The sequence below is a fragment of the Drosophila takahashii genome, chromosome 2R (genome assembly GCF_030179915.1).
Source record: "Drosophila takahashii strain IR98-3 E-12201 chromosome 2R, DtakHiC1v2, whole genome shotgun sequence".
Classification (NCBI taxonomy): domain Eukaryota; kingdom Metazoa; phylum Arthropoda; class Insecta; order Diptera; family Drosophilidae; genus Drosophila; species Drosophila takahashii.
This window is the reverse complement of record NC_091679.1, coordinates 25,522,514-25,547,907: the sequence shown is the minus strand read 5'-3', so window position 1 is coordinate 25,547,907 and position 25,394 is coordinate 25,522,514. Positions and strand designations below refer to the sequence as shown.

Here is a 25,394-nt window from a genome sequence, read left to right as displayed (position 1 = left end):
GCGTATGATTTGTAGCTTGATTTGATTTCGTTACGGTATTTGATAACAGTTACGATTGATTTGTTTTGGAGCACAGTTTGCGAAGAACGCAGAACGGACTTCGAGTAGTTTTGATCAGCACCCAGCGAAAGCTCGATAACCCGATCCAAGGAATGTGAATGCATACCAAAGCTTCCAAAGACAGAAGGCTTCTCTATTTCTCTATCACATCACACACAGTAAACACACACTAAAGCGAGCTTTGGATGCACAGAGTTCTTCAGATGCGAGTTTAATCGAATCGAATCGAATCGCATCGAATCGAATCAAAACCGATTCCGAATCGAATCACAGTACTCGAACTCGGTATTTGAATTGCATGTTGTTGATGCTAAAGCTGAAGCATGTAGCGCTTAAGTAGGAATCGTAGTGATTATTTTGATTTCGTTGTTACTTACATTTGTAAATGCCCCGACCAGAGGGACAAGCCGAAAAACCAAAGCCAGTAATCGATTCACACTTTAATACGTTTATAGACTTACTTTTAAACATTTGTCCAACTCATATGTAAACTTGGAATAACTCGACACCCAGACACACTGTATATATAGCCAGCCCCGAAAGAAATCAAAATCATCCCGAAAGTATTTGCAGTGACCAAGTGGAACATTTGCTCATCTTGTTTATTCCAAAGTCGGAAGAGAACTCCATAATGCATAAAACGTTACTTTGTTGTTAATACTCTATATCCTAGATCTTAGCCATTAAGCTATATTCTCGGTTCTCGCTTGGACCCAAAAGAAAAAAAAACAAATCCCACGCATCATATCACGTAACGAAGCAACAATGAGACCGAACTTTGGTGACCTATCGACCTTAGTGTAGTTAGCCTCATAGAACCTGCCACCAAGCACCAAACTGTATAAAGTACCGATCACCCTGGTCCCTTTGGTTTATGTTCAACAAGTGATAATTAGATTGTAAGTAGAACACCCCCATCCCCCTTCCGATCCCCAGCCCGAACCCAAGATCTGTTAACAACCCGAACCCCTCATTATGAAATTGAAATTGAATCAATTCTCATTCATGCTAGTGATAGTTTTAAAACGAATCGAATCGAATCGGAACTTATAGCTTACATAGCTTATGATTTACATTTTTGGAATTTGAATTAATATTATGAATTAATAGTTATTATTATCATCTCGTCTAGAGTATTCGACTTGAAGTTTTGTATTCTAAGCGTAAACCTTTTCATTTGTATAATTGAAGATTGGCTAATAAACAACCATTTTTACCATACGTATATCTCTAGCAAAATTTACTCTCAACTTTTGCCGTTAACTTTTAGCTTAAATTTGCTTTATCTACTTGCTACTCACTTAACCAACTTTTCAACATTCGTGCACTTTTGCCCACGCATTTGTACAATATTTACCCCTAGACTTGGCTTTAGATAACAAAATGCTTAACGAAAATAACTAAAAAAAATAATAGAATATCCATATCCGTCCAACCGGGAAGCATGTGAACTAATTTCGTTGCTTGGGCATACCAGGTAAGTCACAAGCCAAAAATAATGAACTAAATCCTAAAATTCAAGTACAGTTGCGCACCGTTTTCTTAGTTCGATCTTGCCTCGCTCGTAGATGGATGGGATTTCGGATTTTAGCCGGCCTATCTTGGTGGTACACACACACACTCGCTCCAGCACCCTCCCTCCTTCCTGCCCCCGTCCACAAAAACCCCCTACACTTAGCGAAAATCCCCAATGCAATGTTTACACCATTCGTTTTTTAGTTCGATTTGTATGGTTTCTTGCTTTCCTGGTATGTTGGTTTGTTCAATAACAGATAAACTTATATATTTTAACCACAAATATCTAACCGATTTTGGTTTGTGAATGTTGACAATATTCTTATAACCAGTATTTGATTGATTGATTGACGGTTAATGCGTTTCAAAGTTTAAACAAAAAACATAAATCGAAAACAGGCGATGAATCTAAAAAGAAAAACACACACGGATTTTGTAGTGCAAAAATAACATATTTTAATTTAGTACTTTTTGTAGTTCCAACATCTATCTCAGCGCCAACATACTCTCTATTTCTCTTTCTCTGTATCTCCTCTATATCTCTCTGTATATCTTTCTATCTGTTTAACTATCTCTCACTCTCCTAACAACTCTGTTTGATCTTAAGACTCTTTTTACTAACTTTCTTCCAAAACAGATACCACATAGAACTCTTCCACTAGAGCCACACCTGTAGCATATATTGAAAAAAGAAACAAACTAAACAAAAACAATTAAAATACACACAAAAACACAAAATAAACACTCACTGAATGTTAGCGAAATATATACAGAAAATACGATACAGTTACAGAATTAGCGATGCACTTAGAGAAAACACTCAACCAGCTCATGAATATACCGAAAGCCAATCGTAAATTTTTACTACTCGTAGGCGCGTTTTTTCAAAACCGAAAACAAGAATATTAAAAACCGTTTCGATGGCCCGACAATGGTGGGCCCTAGCTTCCACATCCATAGATTCCTCACAATACAAAAAGCACTAAATTAATATCAAAGATCTTACCAATATAGCGAAATGCTAGCTAAAATGATTATTGGTATTGGTTGATGAATATTGCAAAGAAACGAGAAAAACCGAAGAGACACAAAAAGCCCACAAAACCAACTCTCTAGAAGAATCAGCAGTCGCTTTTAAGTTTTAAGTTGAGTTATTGGTTAGTTTTTGTTTCGATTATTCATCTTGAAAATAGCAGAAAATTCAGATTTTAAATTGAGTTTACACCTCAACTCACCACGCTCACATCTTGTATTTCCCACCACTCGCTCACTCTCTCACCTCAACTCACCTTTTCACCACGCGCAAATGGCGTCCACATATGTTCCACCAGTGGCGTGCAGAGGAAAGTGAAAGGGGGATTTTTTTCATTTTATTTTTTTTAATATTTGAAGCTCTTATTTTCAATGCTGTAGTAAGTGGCAAGTCGAAATTCATTTACGAAACACAACCCCCTTCGTACGCCACTGGTTTCCACCACCAACCAGGTTGCGCAGGCGCGACAGAGGGCTCGCCGTCTCTCTCTCGCAGCTGCGCCGCGCCCCACCACCCACAGCCACCCACGAAAATGGTGCTTTTTCACATACGACACCACTGTCTGACTATGTTTTTCATCATGTACGCCATCGCAATCCATGCCCAGTGGTCGCAATGCCGCGACAGCCGTTGCACAAGTGCGCCATAATTTTATTTAATTGAGATTGATTTTTAAAATCAAATCAGCACTTTGTGGCCCGGCAGGCGCGCGTGCATTGCCGAGCATCTGAAACTTCGAGGGTGAAAATTAAATGAACGAAATAGGGCGCCGCCTGTCACCGGCGAATATCTCCAAATAAAATCGCTCTTGGCCACAGGCGGTCGCCGCCCCAACTGTAATTGTGAACGTCCGTGCGGCCATTCCCCCCCAAAAAAAAACAAAAAAACGATCCAATGAAACCCCGAAAAAACCAAGGATACTAAAGCAGCTGAAAAACCGTTGGAGGATCGGCGCGGGATCTTATCAAATCGAGCTTCTTCTGCTTGGGGCTTTAGAAACAAAGCTTTGAGGCTTACTTTTTACTAAGCAGGTGCTTCCAACTCGCTTTGCTGGACTTAAAACCAACATAAACTACCATTCAAAATCGCTTGGCCAAATCAGCATTACTCCCAGAAATTGTTAAATATCGACAATATTTTAATTGTATTCCAAAATCCAAAGCAAAAGATGAAAAGTCAACGAGCACCTTTAAAACTATCATTGTAACTAGCAAATAAAGAAAGTTAAGCAAAACAGCGAGTACGAAAAGCCTTGTAAGAGATTATAATAAAACAAAAGCATTTAAACGAAGAAATAAAATGACATTTTTTTCGAAATTAAAAAATGACATAAAGACGTTGCACATACATAGTTTTTCTATTTTTATGTATTCCCAAACAATATAGCCAACACAATAAAATATCATTTTAATAAACATTTAAAAACAAACACTTGTATAACTCGGAATATCTTTGTGTATTAAGCTAAGAAGAAAGTCAATTTTTGAATTAGGGCGCCATAAATTCTTCCTCTTCCGTTAAGATGAGTTACATCCAATTTTAGGACATTTTGCCCACTCGTTTTCGCTGGGATTTTCTAGTATTTATATACCACCAAAAATACTTTCTGTTGGCAACGCAATGGTGAGCGCATCCGATAGTCCAAACAAAACGCCCTAACGCCTGGGCACTCCGAATTATTCGCCCACCACTGGGCGAATGGGGGCTGCGTAAATTAACAACAAATATTAAATAAATGCAGCTGCCCCGGCCCTCCGAATGTATGCATCCGACCCCCCACAAAATTCCACAGATTTAGGCGAAAACCGCACTCAAAACGGTTAACTAATTCGCCCGGAGGCCTAGCCAAAACAATTTCGCCACTCCGTCGACGATTTCAATCGACTCCGACAACTCCGAAATTTCATTCGTAATGGCCGCCCATAAGTAAAAACGTGTCCCGCTGCTGAAGAACATTTTCGAACGTTTGCGCTCGCCCAACTGCTTCAATTTAGCTGTAAACGGTGCGGCAGTGGTAAATACGCTGGAAATCACATCATTTGATCATATTTCGGCCCCAAATGCCTGGCAAAGAGTGAAAAATGTGCGTGAAAAAATCTAAATCGATTTTTTGTTTGTGAAAAAAAAATCATGCAGCGTTGGGCCTAGTGCGCGAAGAGCTCGCCAGGGGGCGCTAACCAAACGTTCGGAGTGTCATCGGAGTGAGAGGCCGGCAATTAGGCGCGCGCAACGGCGATCTATCGATAACAGCGGCGGTGCTAAATTGTATATTTTAAAAGAAAACAATCATTTTTACGACGCCCAAAAATTACAGTTGTGAATAAATAATTTATAGCGGGCATTTAATAGAGTTCCGATGTGAAATTGGGCGTAATAAATCGGCGACCGCTCATCGATATCGCCGCCGTCGGCGCAAATTAATCGCGGCCCCGCAGTCCGCGGCGTCGTCGGTGTTCGGCTCTCTGGCCGCCATTATTGCTTTCCAGCGAAACCACGCTATACGCAAAATCGGGTTTATATGCGTAAATTTTTCGAGCGATTTATCAACCAGATTGCGCTCGCTGGTGCATGAAAAGTGCGGTAAAGTGTGTGAAAAATTAGTCCGGGCCTAAAAAAACACAGGCACTCGACGGCCGACTGCGAATTGTCGAGATAAAAGCAAAAAACAAAACCCACATGAGGCGGAGTTTGGTTGCGTTTTTTTTTTCTCACTTAACAGAGTTCTGTACAAACAAAATGTTAGCTAACAGGGCTCTGCAAAGTGGGATATCTCTCGGAAAAAAACACACAGTATTAAATTCGCCGCGTTTGTTTGAGACGTGTGTTGTTGGCGCGCGTGTGTTTGTTTATGCCGCCTTTTTCTTCGTCTCGGCTTTCTATGATTTGGCGTTTTTCGCATTTTAATAAAAGAAGAAATGAATGATTCATAGCTCGCATGTTTTTCTGCGTGTTTTCCATTAACTTACAGAAAAAGTGTGTGTATTTGAGATATTTTTCCCGCGCGCGCTCCTCCTAATTCATAAGTGTGTGCGTGTGTGTGAGTTGTTTACTTACTAGTTTTTGTTGTTGTTCTCGATTCTAGATTTTTTATCAGCCAACCGATAACACAAAAGCCAAGGCGAAAACATAATAAATAATAACAACAAGAAGAGGAAACAGAAAAATAACAACATTTCGATTTAGCCTAAAACGATGATGAACTGAAATGTGCAAATTTGATGAACGTAATTATGCCAATTCACACAGAACCTTCGATTTCAACGTGAAAAATGTCGTCGACACATTTGCTGCATTCGCTGTCACTGTTGTTGCTACCACTGCGTTGTCGTCGTAATTGCCACCAGATCGTTTCCTTGGCCATTATCCTGCTGTCGGCGCTGTCAGCTCGAATTCTTGGCGATCAAGAGGAGGCGAGGAGGGAGGCAGAGGAGGCGAAGGAGGAGGAGGAGCGGGAGGGGCAGGGACAGGAGGAGGAGGAGGAGGACACGCCCTACATAGTCGCCAATCCACACCCAATCCTCTCGAGCAGTGGCACTACGTCTTCGGCCAGGGCAACGGGCACAGGGGCTGCGTTAACCAGCTGGCAGAGCAGCCACAGCAACCGCAGCCCCGGTGCTCAGGATCGGGATCGGTGTCAGGATCAGGATCAGAGGGATCAGCAGCTCCAGCTCCAGCTAGCAAAAACAAAAACAGCGAGTAGAGGAGCCACGCATCGGAGTAGATCCTCCAGGAGCCACATAAGCAGTAGCAGCACAAGACCTGCCCACTGCAGTTGGACAGCCGGAGCCTCCATAGCCACCTAAGCAGCCAATTCCACTAGGCAACACTCAAAGCAGCCACAGCAACAGCAAATAGAAACGTTCCACACACCACCACAACAACAGCAACAGCAACTACAACCCACAACCACCACCCACTACCCAAAACAAAAAGCCAGCAAGATGTCCAAGCTGTCGTTCAGAGCCCGCCATCTGGATCCGTCCAAGCAGATGCCCATCTACTTGGCGGAGGAGCTGCCCGACCTGCCCGAGTACTCAGCCATCAACCGGGCGGTGCCGCAGATGCCCAGTGGCATGGAGAAGGAGGAGGAGTCGGTAAGTGGTCATCTCTGAGATCTCCCACCTTGAAAGAGACTGATTTCCCGATGATCTCCTGTAGGAACACCACCTGCAGCGGGCCATTTGCACGGGCCTGATCATCCCCACGCCCGAGGTGCTGCAGACGGACCAGCCCTTCTACGATGCCTACTATCCGCCGGACTACAAGATGCCCCGCCAAATGATCCACATGCAACGTAAGCACAGAGAAGCTGTTTTAAGCCAAAGAAGATCCTATAAAATTCCCTTTTACTGACTATTGGATATTTTTGTAATTCGGTACCCTAAATTCCGAAAATAGTTAACTGATCTTTAAGTTATTTCTAAAATCCTGTTTTATTCCCGATTGGAGCTGGAATTCCTTACATTTTGTTATTTTTAGTAGACTATATAGTTAGTAAATAGTTTAAATTTGACCTACGTAAGTCTACCTTAACTTTTACTGACTATTTATTGGATATTTTTGTAATTGGGTACCTTAAATTCCGAAAATATTCAACTGATCTTTAAGTTATGTCCGAAATCCTGTAAAATTCCCGATTGGAGATTTAGGAGACTATATAGATAGTAAATAGTTCAAATTTGACCTCCTTAAGTCTACCTTTATCCTCTTTAATAAGCCAGAAAACTAACATAGTTTCTTATCTTTTTCCCACAGCTCTTGGGCTGGATACCGAGGTCCCCGACTACGACATGGACAGTGCCGATGAGGACTGGCTCAGTCAACAGCAGCGCCTGGAGCTCACCGAACTCAAGTTCGAGCAGATGATGGACCGGCTGGAAAAGAGCTCCGGCCAAACGGTAGTCACGCTAAACGAGGCCAAGTCGCTCCTCAACCAGGACGACGAGACCAGCATATCCGTCTACGACTACTGGCTGAACAAGCGCCTCAAGATGGTAATAGTCTCTTTTTCCTGGCTATCTGATAGTGCCGATAAACTAAAGTAACTCCCCTTTCATTATCCAGCAACACCCGCTGATCCTCACGGTGAAAACGGAGAGTCGACCCGGCGCCAGCTCCAACAATCCGTATTTGGCCTTTCGGCGACGCACCGAGAAAATGCAAACCCGCAAGAATCGCAAGAACGACGAGGCATCCTACGAGAAGATGCTCAAGCTGCGGTAAGAATTCAGTGAAGTTGTCCTAAAGTCGGTTGCAAATTTATGTCCAATGCTGGCTAATCATATTGCAGTTTATTTACTTGAATCTTTGAATGATTCAAAACGTTGTATCCTATGTCTTGCTGAGTTTTTTAGTTGAGTCATTCATTTAGTGAACCCTTGGAAATTGTATTTTGTGTCCAATATCTTGATTGTTGAGTCAGTTATTTGAACCACTGCATTTACTCGTGGCTTTTTGATTAGTAAGAACGATTTTACTAAAATATAGCATGCTTGAATCATGATCCTTGTTTAGCTTAGGAAATTCTCTTGTTCACTGTAATTTAATCTGAAATTTGTCCTTGTCATTTGTGCATTTGTAAATTTCCATATATTCCAGGTAGTTTCCGTTAGCCAGCATATTTTATTACCCAGATTTCTTTACCTGAACCCAACTAATCCACCTTTTCTTTGCCTGCACAACAGACGCGACCTGCAGCGCGCCACCACTATACTGGAGATGGTGCGGCGACGCGAGGAGACGAAGCGCGATCATCTCAAGATGACGGTGAACATTTTCGAGAAGCGCGTGGAAATGCGCGACTTCAACGGTGCTGTCTACTCGGAGCTGAATTCTCAGTACAAGAACACAAGGTGCGTTTCCGGATGCCTTTCAATTATGCAGAAAGGTACTGAAATACTCCTTGTTTACTTCCAGACCCGCGTATAATCCAATGTATACGAATCAATACTCACAAGGGGCGGCGGCGGTGGGAACGGCTGGTGCCATTCTGGCCGCCCTGCCCACGGGTCTGCTGCCGAGCGGTGTTGGAGCGGCGGGCAATGCGAATGTCTTTGGCTCAGCGTCGCAGTACCTGAACACGTCGAATCTGACCATGGGTAAGGGTGGGTTGAAATCTGTAAATTAGTTATGAATTACCTAACCAGTAAAGGTTACTTACTCGGTGAACTATTACCAAATTATGAATTCTAAATGACCAACAACTTCGGTAAATGTTGTTCTTAGGAACCTTTCTAATTCATAGGCCTATTATTTTAAATTCAACTTTTTATTCCTTCATAAATATGTATATTTAATTTAAAATAGTCTCCATTTGTAGGGGAGAGTGGGGGAATTTCGTCAGCATTTTTTCAAAGCTATTTATTGTCCATCTTGAGACACGTTATCATATTTCTATTTTTATTGTTGAATGCGGTTAGCACTAAGCTTTAAAATGTGACATTCCCCTATTTTTTTAATTAACTTGGTGATTTATAAAAAATTAAAAAGTAAAACCAATATACTGGGGCAATCTCACCACATAGGGGGGTAAAATCACCACACAACTGGGGAAATTTCGTCACCTGAAAAATGTAGGGAACTTTACGCCTGTAAGTATGTTACACTGATCGAGCGTACCATTTTTGTTGACGTCCTATATTTGTTGCTGCTGCTGGTAGTCTGTTCGTTAGCCAGCTCGTCAAATATAAAAATATGTATTTAAATTAGGTGCGAATTTACCCTTAGCGTAGGGTGGCGAAATTTCCCCAGACCGTACTTTTTTAGAATTAATTATTTTTCTTCCGAAATTAGGCGCGAAGTTAAAAATCACTGACGCAGAAATGCACATTATAGCACAAAAATCGTGTATATTATTCCTTTTGAATTGTGGCATACAGAAAAAATTTCGTCGAGAACTAAATGTAGCTTTTGAACTGTTAAAACACATTTAATATTATAGCTTAATTATCTTGGCCTTCTGTGCAAAACAAATGCATTGGTTGTGTCTGGCCGTCATGAATGACTAAAACAAAAAAATTATATATTTTTACGACTTATGGATTCCGAGATATTGCAGGTGACGAAATTGCCCCTGTGACGAAATTCCCCCACTCTCCCCTACATATGTACAAGATTTAATCCTTTATTTAAGGGCCATATAAAAACATGGATTTTCTCCAAATTCTTAATCGAGATTGTCAGAATATTTTATTTCAAAAGCTTATTTCTTCATATTTGTATTTTAATAGTCTTCTCTAAGTACTCTTGTTCTTTGACTCTTGAAAAAGATATAGATTCTAATTCAAAAATACAATTCTTCATAAATATGTTTATTATAATTAAAATATTTTCCAACTGTACATATGATCTAAAACTCCAGTTCTCCAAAATGTGTTTTTATGGCTTTTAAGTCTTAAAACAAGATATGTCTTATTATTTAAATTCAAGAACTTATTTCTTCATAAATTTCAATTAAAATATTAATTGTTTATCTAAGAACTGCAGTTCTCCATTCCAAGTGATATTATTGCTTTCAACTTCTAAAAAATAGACAGTTTACATTTAACTAACTACTTCCTTTTTAATTAGAAATAGTATCTGAAAAACGTTATCTTTGATCTAAGAACTTTAGTTCTCCAAAACATATATTAACTCTTCAAAGCTATGTAGATTTCTATACGCAATTGAAAGGATGCCTGCAAAAAATTCGATTGTAAGCTACAGTTTATTAAATCCATTTTTATGTTTTCCAGACTCCATCAACAGTGGCGGCGGCAACGGGAGCAGCAGTCGCAAGGAGAAGCGTCCCTACAAGAAGCGCAAGCACAAACTGCCCCGCGACAAGCAGCCACACCAGCAGCAGCCGCCGCAGCAGCACCACCAGCACCAACAGCAGCAGCAACAACAGTATTTGCCGGGTCTGCCGGCGTCTGGAGGCGCCGGAGTCTCGCCGGCGCACCACCTGCCCCACCATCTGCACCACCTGAGCAGGCAGCAGAGCGCCTCGCCGGCGGCCAACGACTCGATTGCGGACAGCGAGGAGGAGGACTACTTCGGGGCCGGTGCCCAGAATGGCAACAAGCTGGGCTCCGAGAGCGAGGAGGAGACGCCGTTTGCATTTAGGCGCAGGTCGAGCTGTATTTACCTGCCGGTAAGTGATTTGAATTGATTGATTGCCTCTAAAAGATGGACAGATTTTAATTGTTTCTCCTTATTCCACAGACTCGACACCGCGATGGTCGATATCCGTGGGACTCGGCCGACGAGGAGATGGCGCCCAGTGGAGCTGGCTCGGATGCCAAATACCGTTACACACTGACCTCCCTCAATTATCCCAGGTTTGTTGCCATTCTATTTGGCCCATGTCCATGCCCATACTCACTCCGAATCGGGCTAATCTTACAGGCCGCGCTGCATCGGCTTCGCACGTCGTCGATTGGGTCGTGGCGGTCGCATCCTCCTGGACCGGGCCACAACGAATTTCGACGACTTCTGGTCGCAGCTTGACTACACGGTGATGGAGAGCGTCGTGGTCGATAAGTGTGGCGACAAGCTCAAGCAGGAGGATCCCGAGCAGTTGTGCAAGCCCAGTTCGCCGCCCACGGTGGTGGATCTGGTACCCGCCGGAAAGCCCGTTGAGGGTGAGCAGCCAGCAGCGGATCTGATAAAGGTGGAGCCGCCCGGCGATGTGGAGAAACCTGCAGTGGAGTCCTCCGGCCAGGAGAGCAAGGAACTGGAGCTAGAGGAGAAGTTTGAGATCGAAGTGGAGGACGAATACCTGGCCACTGACGATGAGAATGTGTCGCGGCTTGGAATCTACAGCTCAGCGGTTACGTTACCCCAAAGTTCGATAGATCTTCGCCAGAAACGCCGTCGCCTGCGTCGCAAGAAGCAACAGTTGCGAGACGCGAATGCAGCCAAGCGACTGAAGAGATCTTCGGAAGCCGTGGAGGCATCGGGAGAAGTTCAACTGGAGGAGGAGGACACCAAGCCAGCACTGGGTCCGCTGCCCAGGGCTTACCTGCAGCGATTGGCATTGGTTCTTGGTCAGAAACTCAAAAAGGAAGAGGATAAGGAGGTTTGCGAGAATCTGGCACCTGAGCTGCAGGATAAGAATGATAAGGATCCGTTGCAACCGCCGCGAGCCAATCATCAGCAGCACCACCGTTCCAACAACAACAACAACAATACCGTGTTGAACAACAACAACAACAATAGTAGTAGTAGTAGTAACGTTATGAATAAGGATGTTAGCATTAGCGATAAAATCAATGTGATAAAGCAGGAGGCGGAGGAGTCAGTCGGCGGCGAAGGCGAGGATCAGCCGGTGGCCTCCACCTCGGCGGCAGCTGCGGCGGCACGTGCAGCTGAAGCAGCCGCTGCAGCGGAGGCAGCCGCATCGACGAATCCCGCTCCGGGACCCTCGCTGGAGGAGGTGGCCAAGACGATAAAGCGCGAACTGATCGATGCCGACGACTCCAACGAACCGCTGAGCAGCATTCGCACAGCCGCTGTCCTGCAGTCCACGCAACCCGTTCCCGAACTCATGGACGACGACGAGGCGGAGGACGATGTCAATCTCGCCCAGCTGAGCAGCATCATCCGGCACACGGCGGTCAAGAAGGAACTGGAGGCCCAGCAGCATCAGCAGCAGGTGGAGCACGAACAGATGCAGGCGGCCAGGCGCATGGAGGAGGATGAAGCCGTTCCCTGTCTCAACCAGCTGCCAGATGTGATTCGCCTGCGAAATCTGCGCAACAGCCAAGTGCATGCGAGGCCCAAGGACCTGTTTATCCAACCTCCCGTCGATGAGGAATTCAATCCGGACTATTTGGGTGGTCTGTCGCCAACTTCCAGTCAGCGCTTGGACATTTGCAACGAGCTGCTCTCGGAGATTCGCCGCGATTGGCTGCACTTCCGGCCCAAAACGCCCACGGATGAGTTGTCCGACAGCCAGGATGGCGAGGTGGTCAAGTCCTGCGATACTCACGCCGTTGACTGGACGCAGGACACGCCCATAAGTGTGGAGCTCAATCGGTTGGGCAAGCGAGAGGCGGAGGAAAGTGACTCCAGCTCGTACTTCCTGAGCAGCGGCTTCAAGTACACGGATCTCGAGTCGGATGCCCAGTTGCTGCAGTCGGTTCAGATTCAGGAGTTTGCCCGCGGCAGCAGCAAGAGCCCCAACTGCTCAGGATCGGGATCGGGATCTGCGCTGGAGTTCAACCTGAGTGGCGGCGACTCACTGAACGATATCAACAACCTGTTGGGCGATGATGACGACGAGGACGACAACCACGAGCATATGCTGGACAACATCCTTCAGGAGTGCGCCATGGATGATCCGAAGGCCCTTAACCAAGCCACCAGCTTCTGGAACGGCATCCTGGATGGCGAGGCGGCCGTGGACGAAGTGGAAATTGCCGATCAGCTGTTGGATTGCATAGATGAGAAGAAACCCAAGGTGGGTGCTGCGGATTCATCCAAGCGCGCAGGTCGCAACCGCAAGGCGAAACTGGCTCAATGTCCGATTGGAAGTTCCACGTTTACAGTGTGTCCCACGGCGGAGACTCTCAAGGAGCGCGAGCTCTTCTTCAGCCAGGCACCGCCAGTTGTGGTGACGCCCAAAGAGGAGCCTCCAGCGGAACAGCCAGAAGTAGTAAACAAGGAGGCAGTGATTTTGCCCGTAAAGGTTGAGAATGTGGAGAAGCCCCAGGGAGAGATCCTACCTATCGTTCCGCAGGCGCCGCAGCTGCCACCACAAGCCATTGCTTTGCCCACGACGCAGCTGATCAACATACCCGCCCAGATAACCACGCAGAAGCAGCAACAGCAGCAGCAACAGCAGCCGCAGGTGACGCAGTTGCTCAATCAGTTTGCCAACGCCGGTCCGCAGATCATTGCACGCACGGAATACGGCGGAGGAGCAGCCGTGGGCGATATTGTGACCATCACTCCGCACACGGGCAGCAGTCCGCTGCCCACACTCACCGCTCAGCAGCAGTTGCAGCACCAGCTGGCGCAGGCTCAGCTCCGCAACGTGACCGTCCAGCAGCGACAGGCGACGCCTCAGACCCCCTCAAATCAGAACCAGAATCCCCAGCAGCAGTTGCTCTTCCAGATGCAGCGCGATCCCTCGCGCTCCCTGACGCCTCTGCAAGCTGCCGGCGCTGGCGCCACGGGCAACCATTTGATCTACACCACCAGCTGCGGCGAGATTGTCACAGCAGCAGCTGCGGCGGCGGCGGCCTCCCAAAAGGTCACCTATGCCATCCAGAAGACGGGCGTCACAAGTGGAGGAGCCACCACAGCTTCCATTGGACCCAACACGGTTATTACGCTGTCCAATGTGAAGGTACAGAATGATGATATCTCCTCGGGCGGCAGCGGCAATCCAGCGGGCTCCAGTGTGAACATCATCAACACTGCCAGTGGCCAGCAGCTGGCCGTGCACAGCATTGCCGGGATGCAGCAGCAACAGGGCCAGCAGCAGGTGCAACAGGTGACCACCAGTACGCCCCTGCTCGTGGCCACGCCCACCCGCAACAATGTGCAGCAGCAGCAGCAGCAGCTGGTGCAGCAGCAACCGATCGTGTGGCGCCAGGTGACCGGAACGAACACGGCGGTGGCCACCACAGCAGTGCTCTCCACCACGGTGGACTCCTCGCCGAAGGCGGTGACCAATCAGATCCTCTGGACCAGCCGAGCCACCCAGAAAAGGCAACTCAACGGACCGGAGAATACGGGTAAGAAAAGTTAAAGAAAATACTTGTTTCTGGATTTATTTTTGTTGAAGGGTTAACGGTTATTTTTTTTTACTTGAATTAATTTTAAAAATTCATTTAAAGTAATTAATATGTATATATTCATTTTGATTCGAGTATTTTACTCTACATATTTAATTGCACTATGAATTATTGAATTATGGTGACTAATCAGCATCCTTACGATTCTAAAAACAAAAGAAAAATACCTATTTTCAATATATATTGTATTATATATAGAAGAGAATAAAACTTATTTTTTTTTTATAAGAAAAATTTTAGAATAAGACTTATTTTCAATAATTAAAAAAAAAATTGAAAAATAAGACTTATTTTCGTAAAAATAAAAGAAAAAGACCTATTTTCAATATATATTGTATTATATATAGAAAAGAATAAGACTTATTTTCAATTTTTATACAAAAAAAGTAAAAAAAAGGTTTATTACATTTTTCCATTTGCCGAGCCAAACTAAGTAGGTGGTATTTTTCCCATATTTTTGGACGCTGTTTTGGCCTTCATCTTTTTTTAAAATTCATTATTTGCAGTCCCTGCTTTTGAAGTAAAATAATTGTGGAATATTATCTATTTCAGCTAGGTATCAATGTTAGTGACGTTTAAATTAATTAGTTTAAAGTAATTAAAATGTGCCAATTCATTTTGCTTCGAGTATTTTACTCTACACATTTAATTGAACTATGAATTATTAAATTATGTTGACTGATCACCATCCTTTCAAAGTAAAATAATTGTGGAATATTATCTAGCCCAGCTATGTTAGTGACACTAATAACTAAACTTCTGATCCCTTACAGACATCAACAAACTCCTGCTCAATCGAAAGCTGCCTCGCAAGCAACAGATGCAGCAACAGCACCAGCAGATCCAACTGACCAAGCAACAGCTCCAACAATTGGTACAGCATGAGGAATTGGACGAACTGGTGGCTACGTCGACGGGCAACAGCGGTGATCAGATGGATCAGGGCGACGGAATGCAGCAACAGCAACAGCAACTACAACAGCAGCAGCTGCAGAAGCTCAGCAAGGTGATCAAGATGTCACAGTTCCCGCTCCTCGTATCGGACGTCAATCTGCAGCAGCAGCAGACGGTGTCTGGTCAGGGCCAGCAGCAGCAGCAATTGAAGCCCAACTCTGCGGCAGCGATAGCGGCCAATCACAACTACAGCCTGCACCCGGCTTCAACGGCCATCCTCACCGCCCAGGCGACTCCCCAGCAGGCCAACAAGATCTTTCTGACCAGCAGCAACAGCGGAGGCGGCGGATCCGCTGGCAACTTTACCATCGCGACAGCCAGCGAACTGCAGGCGGCGGCGGCCGGCCAGAAGCTGCACTACAAAGAGCTGCCCAACTCCAACCTTAAGCTGAACTTTGTCAGCAGCGCCGGCACGGGTGAGCAGTCGCAGCAGGTGGGTGCCACCACGGTGCTGCTGAACAAGTCGCAACAGCAGCAGCAGCAACAACAGCAGCAACACCAGAAGCTCAAAACCCTGGCCACAACGGGAAATTCCCAAACTGGCCAGGGCGACAAGCGAGTACTGTACACGAGTCTGCTGAATGTGAAACCGCTGCAGAAGAACAACAGTGGCCAGATGCAGATGCAACTCGGACCGGGTGGATTGCAGCAGGTGCTCCGCGGGCGTCTCAACAATTCGGCGATCATAACTAGGACCCTGCCGCTGGGCACCACTGTAAACAGTACCGGTGGTGCCGGGGGACCGACCACCACCACCATTAGGCAGTTGGTCAGCACGAATGCGAACAATGTGAGCAGCCAGGATGGCAGTCTGCTGAGTGCCAAGGATGTGGGCAAGGCACTGACCGTGGAGCAGGTGATAGCCAGTGCCAACAATGGTGGGGTGGTGCTGCCCACGAGCAACAACAACAACAGCAACAACAATAACAACAATGGCAGTGGAGCGGGCGGAAATGGAGGAACTCTGAGCGGCGGTGTGAATGCCACGGGTTCTGGCGGCGGAGGAGCAGGAGCTGCTGGCACGGGAGCGGGGGGAGCCGGGGTGACGTCCACCATCAACAGATGAGACGCGGACGGCAGCAGCAGCAGCAGCTAACATCGAGTGCAACCCTTGCAACTGCCCAGCGGCACTTCGCTCAGTTTGGCAGCAGCGCAATCGGAGGCGGAAGCCCAGGCGGTGGCCATATCCCTGCCTCTGCCGGACGCCCAGGTGGCCTTGGGCCAGCTCCTGCAGCAGCCCCATTGCAGCTGCACCCTCTGTTTGGTCAACAAAAGCGAGCTGGTCTGAAGCCAATCAGTTAGTAGGGTTTTCTTCCGACTATTTGGTGTGAATAAAATAGGAATTCTAAGCAAGCTTCTTGTAATCCGCAGCAGAAAGCAGCCAGGGGCAGGGAGATCTTTCAGCCAGAATAGAAAGGGTCAACAGAGAGAGAGAGCGTGGGATGGGATAGAGAAGTTGTATAAATGAAGCCACCATTATCAAAGTTCGCTTAATTTGATTTTCTATAGCCTATATATAGAAGCATATGTGTGTATAACGATTTAGGTCTTATTTTTCAAGATCGCCTAACCCTAAAACCATAATAAGAATTAAATTAATAAAACAAATATATATATGTACAATGTATATGGAAATGCATACCGAGAACTTGGCTCTTTCTCTTGGGCTAGAGATCATCCCACCCAATCCCCTCCCTGTCCAATCAACCAAGCAACAACCACAGCGAAAACTCAAGTGTTAAATAGCAAACTGTAAATATTCGATAATAATTGCAAAACACACAAAATAACAGCAAGAATTAATTATTAATGAAACTATGTTTAGCGATACGAATAGTTGTAACGATGGGGAAGAAACCACTTCTCTCCGGCCTACGCCGTTTCAGAACCACGCGCTTTAGCCGGGCTGCTCGACCGATGACCCACCGCCCCCAGCCCTGCACTACCCCTCACCCGAAATTTGGGGCGTGGCAAGTCAGGGCAGCCCGTAGAAACAAAAACAAAAAGTAACAAAACACATTTTTCAATGTACGTAAATTAAATTAACTTATCCTGTAACTTAAACGAAAAGAAACACATTAAACTACATTTAGTTTTTTAACTAAGGAATGCAACTTCAGAGGCAACACATTGAGAGAGATGTAGGCAGTTGCAGAAGATCACTATTATTGTATGCTATTATTATTATTATTTTTTGTACAAGGTAATAATTTTAATTGTATTCGTAATTGTAAACAGAAAAGCATGCTTATGCGATGGCGGCCACAGCTACGACGGCATAAACAACATAATAATGATAAAGATATAATATAAACTATATTGATAACGATAATATTTTAAAATCCAAAACAAAACCGAGTAAAACAAAACGAAAAAACAAAAACATTAAACAATAATTATTTAGCGATGTAATTTCGTAGTTTGTAAATTGTAGATCGGTAAGAGCGTAAGCAAGAGCGATAATAAAATGGAAAACAAATTAAATTGCAAACTTAAACCGAGCAAAACTCTGATTAAATAGAAATTCATTTAGCAACAACTGAAAGCGAGATCATCTTTTTTCTTTTCCGTTTCCCATTTTCAGTTCTAGCACTCGATCCCCACATCAGACTCTCCATATCCACCTCCGACTGGAGGGGAGTGCATGTTGTATCTAGCATCTCGTACCTTGAATGTGTAGTATCGGAACATTACGATGGCCATAATTTCAGTCTTCTTCGATCCTTCCTTCCTCCTCCATAATACATATACCATATATATCGATTGTGATGAGTACCACTTTTATGATTTGACACTTCTGCAACAGCAAATACGGGTAAACACAAACACGAAACTCTATCTAATCAGTCAACATATAACAAATTAGTGCGCAGAATATAAAAAGTAAATTATAGCCGTGTATATAAACATAAATACGATTAATGCCGACTGTCTGATATCCGAGTAATCATTTTGATCTTTCCATTTTCCATTTACGGATCATTGATTCGATACAAACTAAAAGGATATGAAGGCAGAAAATCAGTAAAAAATCCATGAAATCATAGCTTTGACTTTGTAAGAGTTTTTTAACTCAGTTTTTGTCTAGTACTTTACAATATCTGTAAATAGTTATGATTAACAATAGTTATAACAAGCAGCCTTGTTCTGAGTTCAGATTGCCTTTAAAATTTAAACCATCGATCGCCATTAGAAGCGTGTAGGTTGACTGCAGTTCTATACTGTGTGTGTTGGCGTAGCGGCGGCAAAAAATTTGTACTCCAAGTGCTGCCCGCGCTTCTTCTGTTTGGCGACCACTGCTTAAAACATTAATTCCATAATAACTTATGTATTTTTTTCCATACAAATTTTCCATTGACCCAAGAGCACAAAAGTTCTTAAGTTTTGTAAGATGTTTTTGGATTTCTTGAATCATCAGCAAGAAACATTCAGTACAAGGCTGAATATTCATATTTTTTATATGTACTTAACAGTTTTTAACTTCTTCTTTTGCATGAAGTGTAAACATAAAAAAAAGGGAAATTATACAATATATTTAAAAACAAATATTTATGTATTATATATAATCGATACAGCCATTTTGCGTATTCGTATTTGAACTTAACCAAAACTACATGTGAAATTGTTTACAGCGAATGCAGAAGACACATCTGTAGGATACAACCTTTGCGTAGAAGTTACCCGTCCCATCCTCCCCCAATACATCCTATCACTCTATCGATAATGCTCTATAACTAACTAATATGTGAAATTTACCAATCGAGTATTAATATCTTAATCTGCATGTAGCCTTTCTGTATAGAACTTAACTACTAAGAATTCAAAAAAAAACTTTTTAGATACATACAATTGGGGTTAAATTTTAAAATTTATTTTGGGTCACTCCACGTCAAACTTGTCATGGAGTTTGGGATCAACTCTAAGAAAAAATTTTATTTATTTTGTTACTTGTTAAAGTTTAAAGCTTTTACGAAACAATTCATAATTTCAGACTTTTTTGTGATGTATTTTTGACCCGTATAACATTTTTTATATTTTTTAAACCGAAATACACGCGGTTTCCAATAAAAGTGTTTTCTGATGTTATTTTATTAGTTATCTTCGACGTTGTTCTTGTCATAAATATTCAAACAAATATTTTTCCAAAAGTCATATGAATTCTAAGAAAATTAGTTAATAAGTTAACGGCCTAAGTAAGATAAAAAGATACGGCTGTCATTTCTGTTTTCAAATATTTCTGTAGAATGATCCAATCTTCTATGATACTTTTGACGTTACCCACAAAATTAATTTTTGAGAAGAGTGTTTTTAATATTAATTTTTTTTTAAACATATTGATTTATTGTTTATTTAAATTGGATTTAAAAAGTTAAATTTTTTTCCTATAATTTTCGATATTTTCGGGGACTTTAGGCCCATTGAATCGAATCCAATCCATATTGCAGTTGCGCTGATTCCCCTATTAAATATTGTATATTAATGTATTGTTAGTAAATCAAATAAGAAAACTGGAAACGCTTGTTGTGGTAATTAAGTAAAGAAATCCAAAACAAAAAATTAATACTATGTTTAATTAATAAATATTTAATCTACATAACTGAGACTACTTGCAATACTGTAAAAATAAAACGAAGCACAAGAAACCCAGATACAAGAATAACGAGAATAAAAACAAATATTATCGTAGAGATCGATGGATAATTGAATATACTTACGATTAAAGAGAACATAATAAACGGCATAAGCGATTTTAACTGTTTCTTGCATAAGCTATCGAGTACTAAACAAAAACCGAAAAAGAGAAGATTAACATTACACATTTAGAAGCATGGAGCTGAGAACTCATAAAAAATATGTGTAATTACGAATCGGATACGGATTGCGGGTCATATCCCTCCCAAAAAGGTGTCCTGAATTTCAGAGGTGTACATATAACAAACCAATATAAATATTAATATCAGCGGTGATGAACGGTTACGAATATTACGGAAAACTAATTGAAAGCTGACAGAATCCAAAAAGGCAACCAAAATTAAATGCAAAACGACAGAGTGCATGATTACGACATGAAATAAAAAATATAAAAATTAAAAACCAATTTGCGATTTTATTTTGAGGGTTAATGCTATGGGATTTGTTCAAGTAAGGTCATACTTATAAGAATCGTTGAGATACCAACGCTGATTCAATTTAATTTAACTCCACCTATTTACTTTAATCACACATTACAATTTCAATCTCGTTACAATTTCGCGTTCAATTAACACTCCGATAGCCAAGTTCGTTTCGAGCTGTCAAATGGGTTTGTTTTCGGACGGGAGTGTGTTTACTTTGCGCCTCGTTAAAGCGCCAAAATCAATTAAGGCGGCTCGACGTTTGACAAAAAACGCGAGAAACGAGCAAAAACCAAATCGAAATCGAAAATCACACGAAAAGCAAAAAAACCGAAATTGAGTTTTGTAAATTGGCAACAGATGCGAATAAATGAATGCCAAACTGGCATTGGTCGAATCAAAGAGAGACGCCTTGCCCGAATGCAAAAGCTACAGTAAATAATCGATTAAAGTTTTTAATAGGGGAGAGTGGGGGAATTTCGTCACAGGGGCAATTTCGTCACCTGCAATATCTCAGAATCCATAAGTCGTAAAAATATATAATTTTTTTGTTTTAGTCCTTCAAGACGGCCAGACACAAGCAATGCATTTGTTTTGCACAGAAGGCCAAGATAATTAAGCTATAATATTAAATGTGTTTTAACAGTTCAAAAGCTACATTTAGTTCTCGACGAAATTTTTTCTGTATGCCACAATTCAAAAGGAATAAGATACACGATTTTTTATATAATACACAGTGCTATAATGTGCATTTCTGCGTCAGTGATTTTTAACTTCGCGCCTAATTTCGGAAGAAAAATAATTATTTCTAAAAAAGTACTGTCTGGGGAAATTTCGCCACCCTACGCTAAGGGTAAATTCGCACCTATTTTAAATACATATTTTTATATTTGACGAGCTGGCTAACCAACAGACTACCAGCAGCAGCAGCAAATATAGGACATCAACAAAAATGGTACGCTTGATCAGTATAACATATTTAGAGGCGTTAAACTCCCTACATTTTTCAGGTGACGAAATTGCCCCGGTGGTGTGGTGATTTTACCCCCCTGTGTGGCGAGATTGCCCCAGTATATTGGTTTTACATTTTATTTATTTATAAATCACCGAGGTAATTAAAAAAATAGGGGAATGTCACATTTTAAAGCTTGGTGCTAACCGCATTCAACAATAAAAATAGAAATATGATAACGTGTCTCAAGATGGACAAAAAATAGCTTTGAAAAAATGCTGACGAAATTCCCCTACATATTTTATTAACTTTTTTTAAAAAATGGGTTTATAGTTCGAATAGAAGGTTTCTAAAAGTATGGTAAAATATATTTCGAATCCAGAAGTGCGACGGGTTCATTCGAGAAGACATCCTGCTTCTTTCTCTCTGTAGACCTTTGTAAGTGATTATTGTGTGTATAAATATTTTTTTAAATTACATTAGCGAATATTCACTGTAAAGCTAATGTCCACTCTCCCTGTCCGTGCTTTATCTTTCTGTGAGTGCGAAAAGTGTTCGTTTTGGCATCGATTTCACATGCATTTGGTGCGTCGAAGCTCGGGCTCCCAATCTGCTGCTGGAGGCTGGTGTTAAATATTTGAAAGCCATGCCGTTGCAGTTGTCACTCACTCCGGTGGCTGCCGTTGCTGCTGCGGCGGAGATCTCGAAAAGGAGTCGGGCAACAGAAGCTCATTTTGCTGTCATGTCGAGGTGTCATGTTGCAATGTCCCAGCTGCCGTTCAAACCAAAAAAAAGGAGGCAAAAAACCAAAAAATCAGGCATGAAATTTGTTCAACGGTACGTTGACACTCGCCTATCAAGATGTGCATATCGCCTGACCTTTATTAGCATACGAGTGTGTGTGCTCTTGCCACATTAAAGATGCAATTAAGGCGCTGCAAGCATCCCCCATCCCCACCCCCTTTTACTTTCCTCTGTGGGTCAGATCTACAGGGAGAATTCAACTTTGTTTCTTTCCTAATTTGATTGCCTCGCTTAGATTTCTGGGCGACTCTGGCTGAGATCGTGACCAGGGCAGCCAGTCGCTGCACCTCCAGCCTCCGCCATTGTCGAATCTCAGCCCCGAATTCTCCATACCCCCTACCCCTTCCTCCATTCTCCATTCTCCGATCTCCAGTCTTCGCGCTTGTCGTTTTTCGCTTTTTTTAATTGGCTACATGACGCGCCAACTGCTCTAAGACGCTAAGTAACATGGACAAGACATAAGAAGTACCTCCTCCAACTGGATACATTGGGAAAATAAAGTTAATCATTACGAAGATTTGATTTTCATTCAACTGGATACATTGGGAAAATAAAGTTAATCATTACGAAGATTTGATTTTCATCCAACTGGATACATTGGGAAAATAAAGTTAATCATTACGAAGATTTGATTTTCATCAAATCCTTTATAAAATGTATTCAAGTATCTTACAATCTTTGTTCTAAGAACACAGCCTAAATATTACAAATAATTGGTTTTTAGATCAATCGTGCTCTTATTTATGATCGTCTTAAGAAGAGATTGCCAAGACCTTTCTCTCAGTGTAACCCATCTCTTTGCTGCGCCATATTTTGCACTCAATTCCAGGTGCCGACTCCTGGCTACTCCTCCTCATCTTTAGCCCCATCCTCCTGCAGTTTTTGCCTGCTCCTCTTGCCGAGTGTCGCAGTTTGTTTGTTGTTTGCTGACTGCTTCGTTAGCATTGTCATCCGTTGATTTAAGCCACTTTTGTTAGCTAGTTGGGAACAGGAATGGCATTCGAAAACCGTATCGATGAGACCCGCAGGCTGTGTGAATATCGGAGGACTTTCCTTTCGCCGCTGACCTTTTGGCTTGACATGATGTTTATTATAATGCAGCCATGTCTGGGGCTGCATGTGTGTTTTGTGTGGTGTTGGAAATTGATGGGAAAATCAGTTTTGGAGCTTTTTTGTTCACTTAGCCACCTCATTAGCGCTGGCTGTCAGAGCTGTGAAAGCTAGTTGACATTAAAGGAGTGAAGGTTTTTAAATGGATAATGTAGAAAATGGGCTATAAAGCAGTTCCACAGGATGCTTTCTTGAAAAATGTTTGTGAAATTAAATTTTTTAAATAATTGGCATATTATTTTCTTAATTTAAATACGCTTTTATTACCTATTTCCATTCGTTAATTTCCATATTGTTTAAGCCCGAAACGCTGTCGCGTGCAAATGTCGTCGACAATCAGAACTGTCATTTTGTGCAAATATCAATAGAAATGTGTATTTTTTTTGTCGTTCGCTACAGTGCACTATGGTCCGAGCGGCCGATTTTTTGGCATAAAGTCGAAATTTTTATGTTAATGTTTTGTGTTTTTTATTTTAAATTCTTAAAGTTAATAGATCATACATATACAAACTTAAAAAAAAAAGCGTTAAAAGCTACACTAACGCTTTTTATGAGCTTTCAAAAGTACACAATCGATCAGCTGCTTAGGACTAAGAAATTGGCGCCATAATAATTTCTTTACGTTTGTGCAAAAAAAATAAAACTTCTTTGTCCCGACTAAATTAAGTAAATTATGGAAATGAAAGATCAAGCTATGTAATATTTAGTGTGTATAGTACATTTATGTGTAATCTTAGTGTTCGACCTGTGTTTAATTTCCAATTTATGTGTATTTGTATAGAAAATTAAAATTTTTTTCCCTGTATTTAGTGGGATAAAACTAACGACCCGACGTCTGCCCACAAAAACTAAGTACGCCAGTTTGTACATATACATGTCGTTTTTCAGCGCTAGTTAACACCTTTTCCCCGTTCGTCCCCCTTTTCACGCAATTCCACACTATTCAGGGACCTTAAAGTTTCTTCGCAGCGATCTCTAGGATATTTGGCGCAGCAAAAATCGAAAATTTAATTTTTTTCGGATTGCATTTCTGTAAAAATTATCAATTACCACTTAAAAGATGATAAAACATCAAAAATAAATTTAAGAAAGTAGTTATTTTGAATTTTTCTTTGTTAAGCATTCGTAAGAGAAAGAAAAGGAAATGTCTCCCTTTGCTTATAATTCCGTTAAAAAAATTACAAAAATTATTGTGAGTGTGAGGTTTGAAAGATACAGAGTTGCACTTTTTAAATGTTTTGAGTTACATTACATACGAAGAATCCGTTCGTCTGCAAAATAAGTTCAAAGTTGCCAAAAACAGAATTTTTCCAACTTTAATATCCTTTTTTTTTAGAATCCTTGGGTGTGAAAATTTTTTCGAGAGCACATTTTGAGTGCGATTTTTTAAAGCAAATAGGACTTTTAAGATTTCATCGAGGTATTTAAAAAAAGGTTCAATTTTATAACACAGTGTAGTATTATGAATTTGCTTGTATGGGAGGCAAAAGAGGGCGTGGTCGCACAGACTCAAAAATTTGTTTGCATACTATTCTTTGTAAAAAAACAGAATGTGTAAAGTTTGAAGTCTGTGACTCAATTTTTAGAGTTTATGCCAAAAAAATCGACTTTTGGACCATAGTGCAGTGACTTGACACTTGCCGGTCACAAAAGTTAAATGAGTTTTTTGGCGCCCAACAGAGAGCAAAAAGTTTGATCGATTTGAATGTGTCAATGTCCGATGCCAGCAGATTTAATGCCGACATACAAATATTCTTTGGTACAGTTTCGCCATTCCTGCGCTTTTTACTGTTGTCTCGTCTTGCAGACACTGTGTTTTTCAGCATTTTTACTGCGCTGACCCCATCCAATTAAGCGTTAAGTGTGGGCAAATTTGTTGGTTAATTGCCGGTGTCCGTTTGAGCCGCTTTCATCGCAGTTATTTCGTCCCAGGAGGGGTTAGCAGCAGCCATAAGTCGTCGTCTGGGACTGACTGTTACCCATTACCTACCCTCCCCCCCAACGACCCCCAACGAAATGAGTTCGTCATGAACAAATCAATTTTGAATGCAATGAAGCGGTTGTTTTGC

General features: G+C 42.3%; 1 protein-coding gene across 2 annotated transcripts; it reads left to right on the top strand.

Annotated features, from left to right (window-relative positions):
• Positions 1-4,500: 4,500 nt before the first annotated feature.
• On the top strand, positions 4,501-17,842 carry E(Pc) (Enhancer of Polycomb). 2 transcript variants are annotated; one of them, XM_017158925.3, is made up of 11 exons: positions 4,501-4,691; positions 5,691-6,702; positions 6,767-6,902; positions 7,364-7,602; positions 7,673-7,827; positions 8,293-8,460; positions 8,525-8,706; positions 10,342-10,739; positions 10,811-10,926; positions 10,994-14,331; positions 15,165-17,842. In XM_017158925.3, the coding sequence occupies exons 2-11, from the start codon at positions 6,550-6,552 to the stop codon at positions 16,409-16,411; spliced, it is 6,132 nt and encodes a 2,043-aa protein (XP_017014414.3). In that variant the 5' UTR covers positions 4,501-4,691; positions 5,691-6,549; the 3' UTR covers positions 16,412-17,842. The 2 variants fall into 2 exon arrangements, with proteins under 2 accessions (XP_017014414.3, XP_070068644.1); XM_070212543.1 differs by having other exon boundaries at positions 8,525-8,712.
• Positions 17,843-25,394: the final 7,552 nt, after the last annotated feature.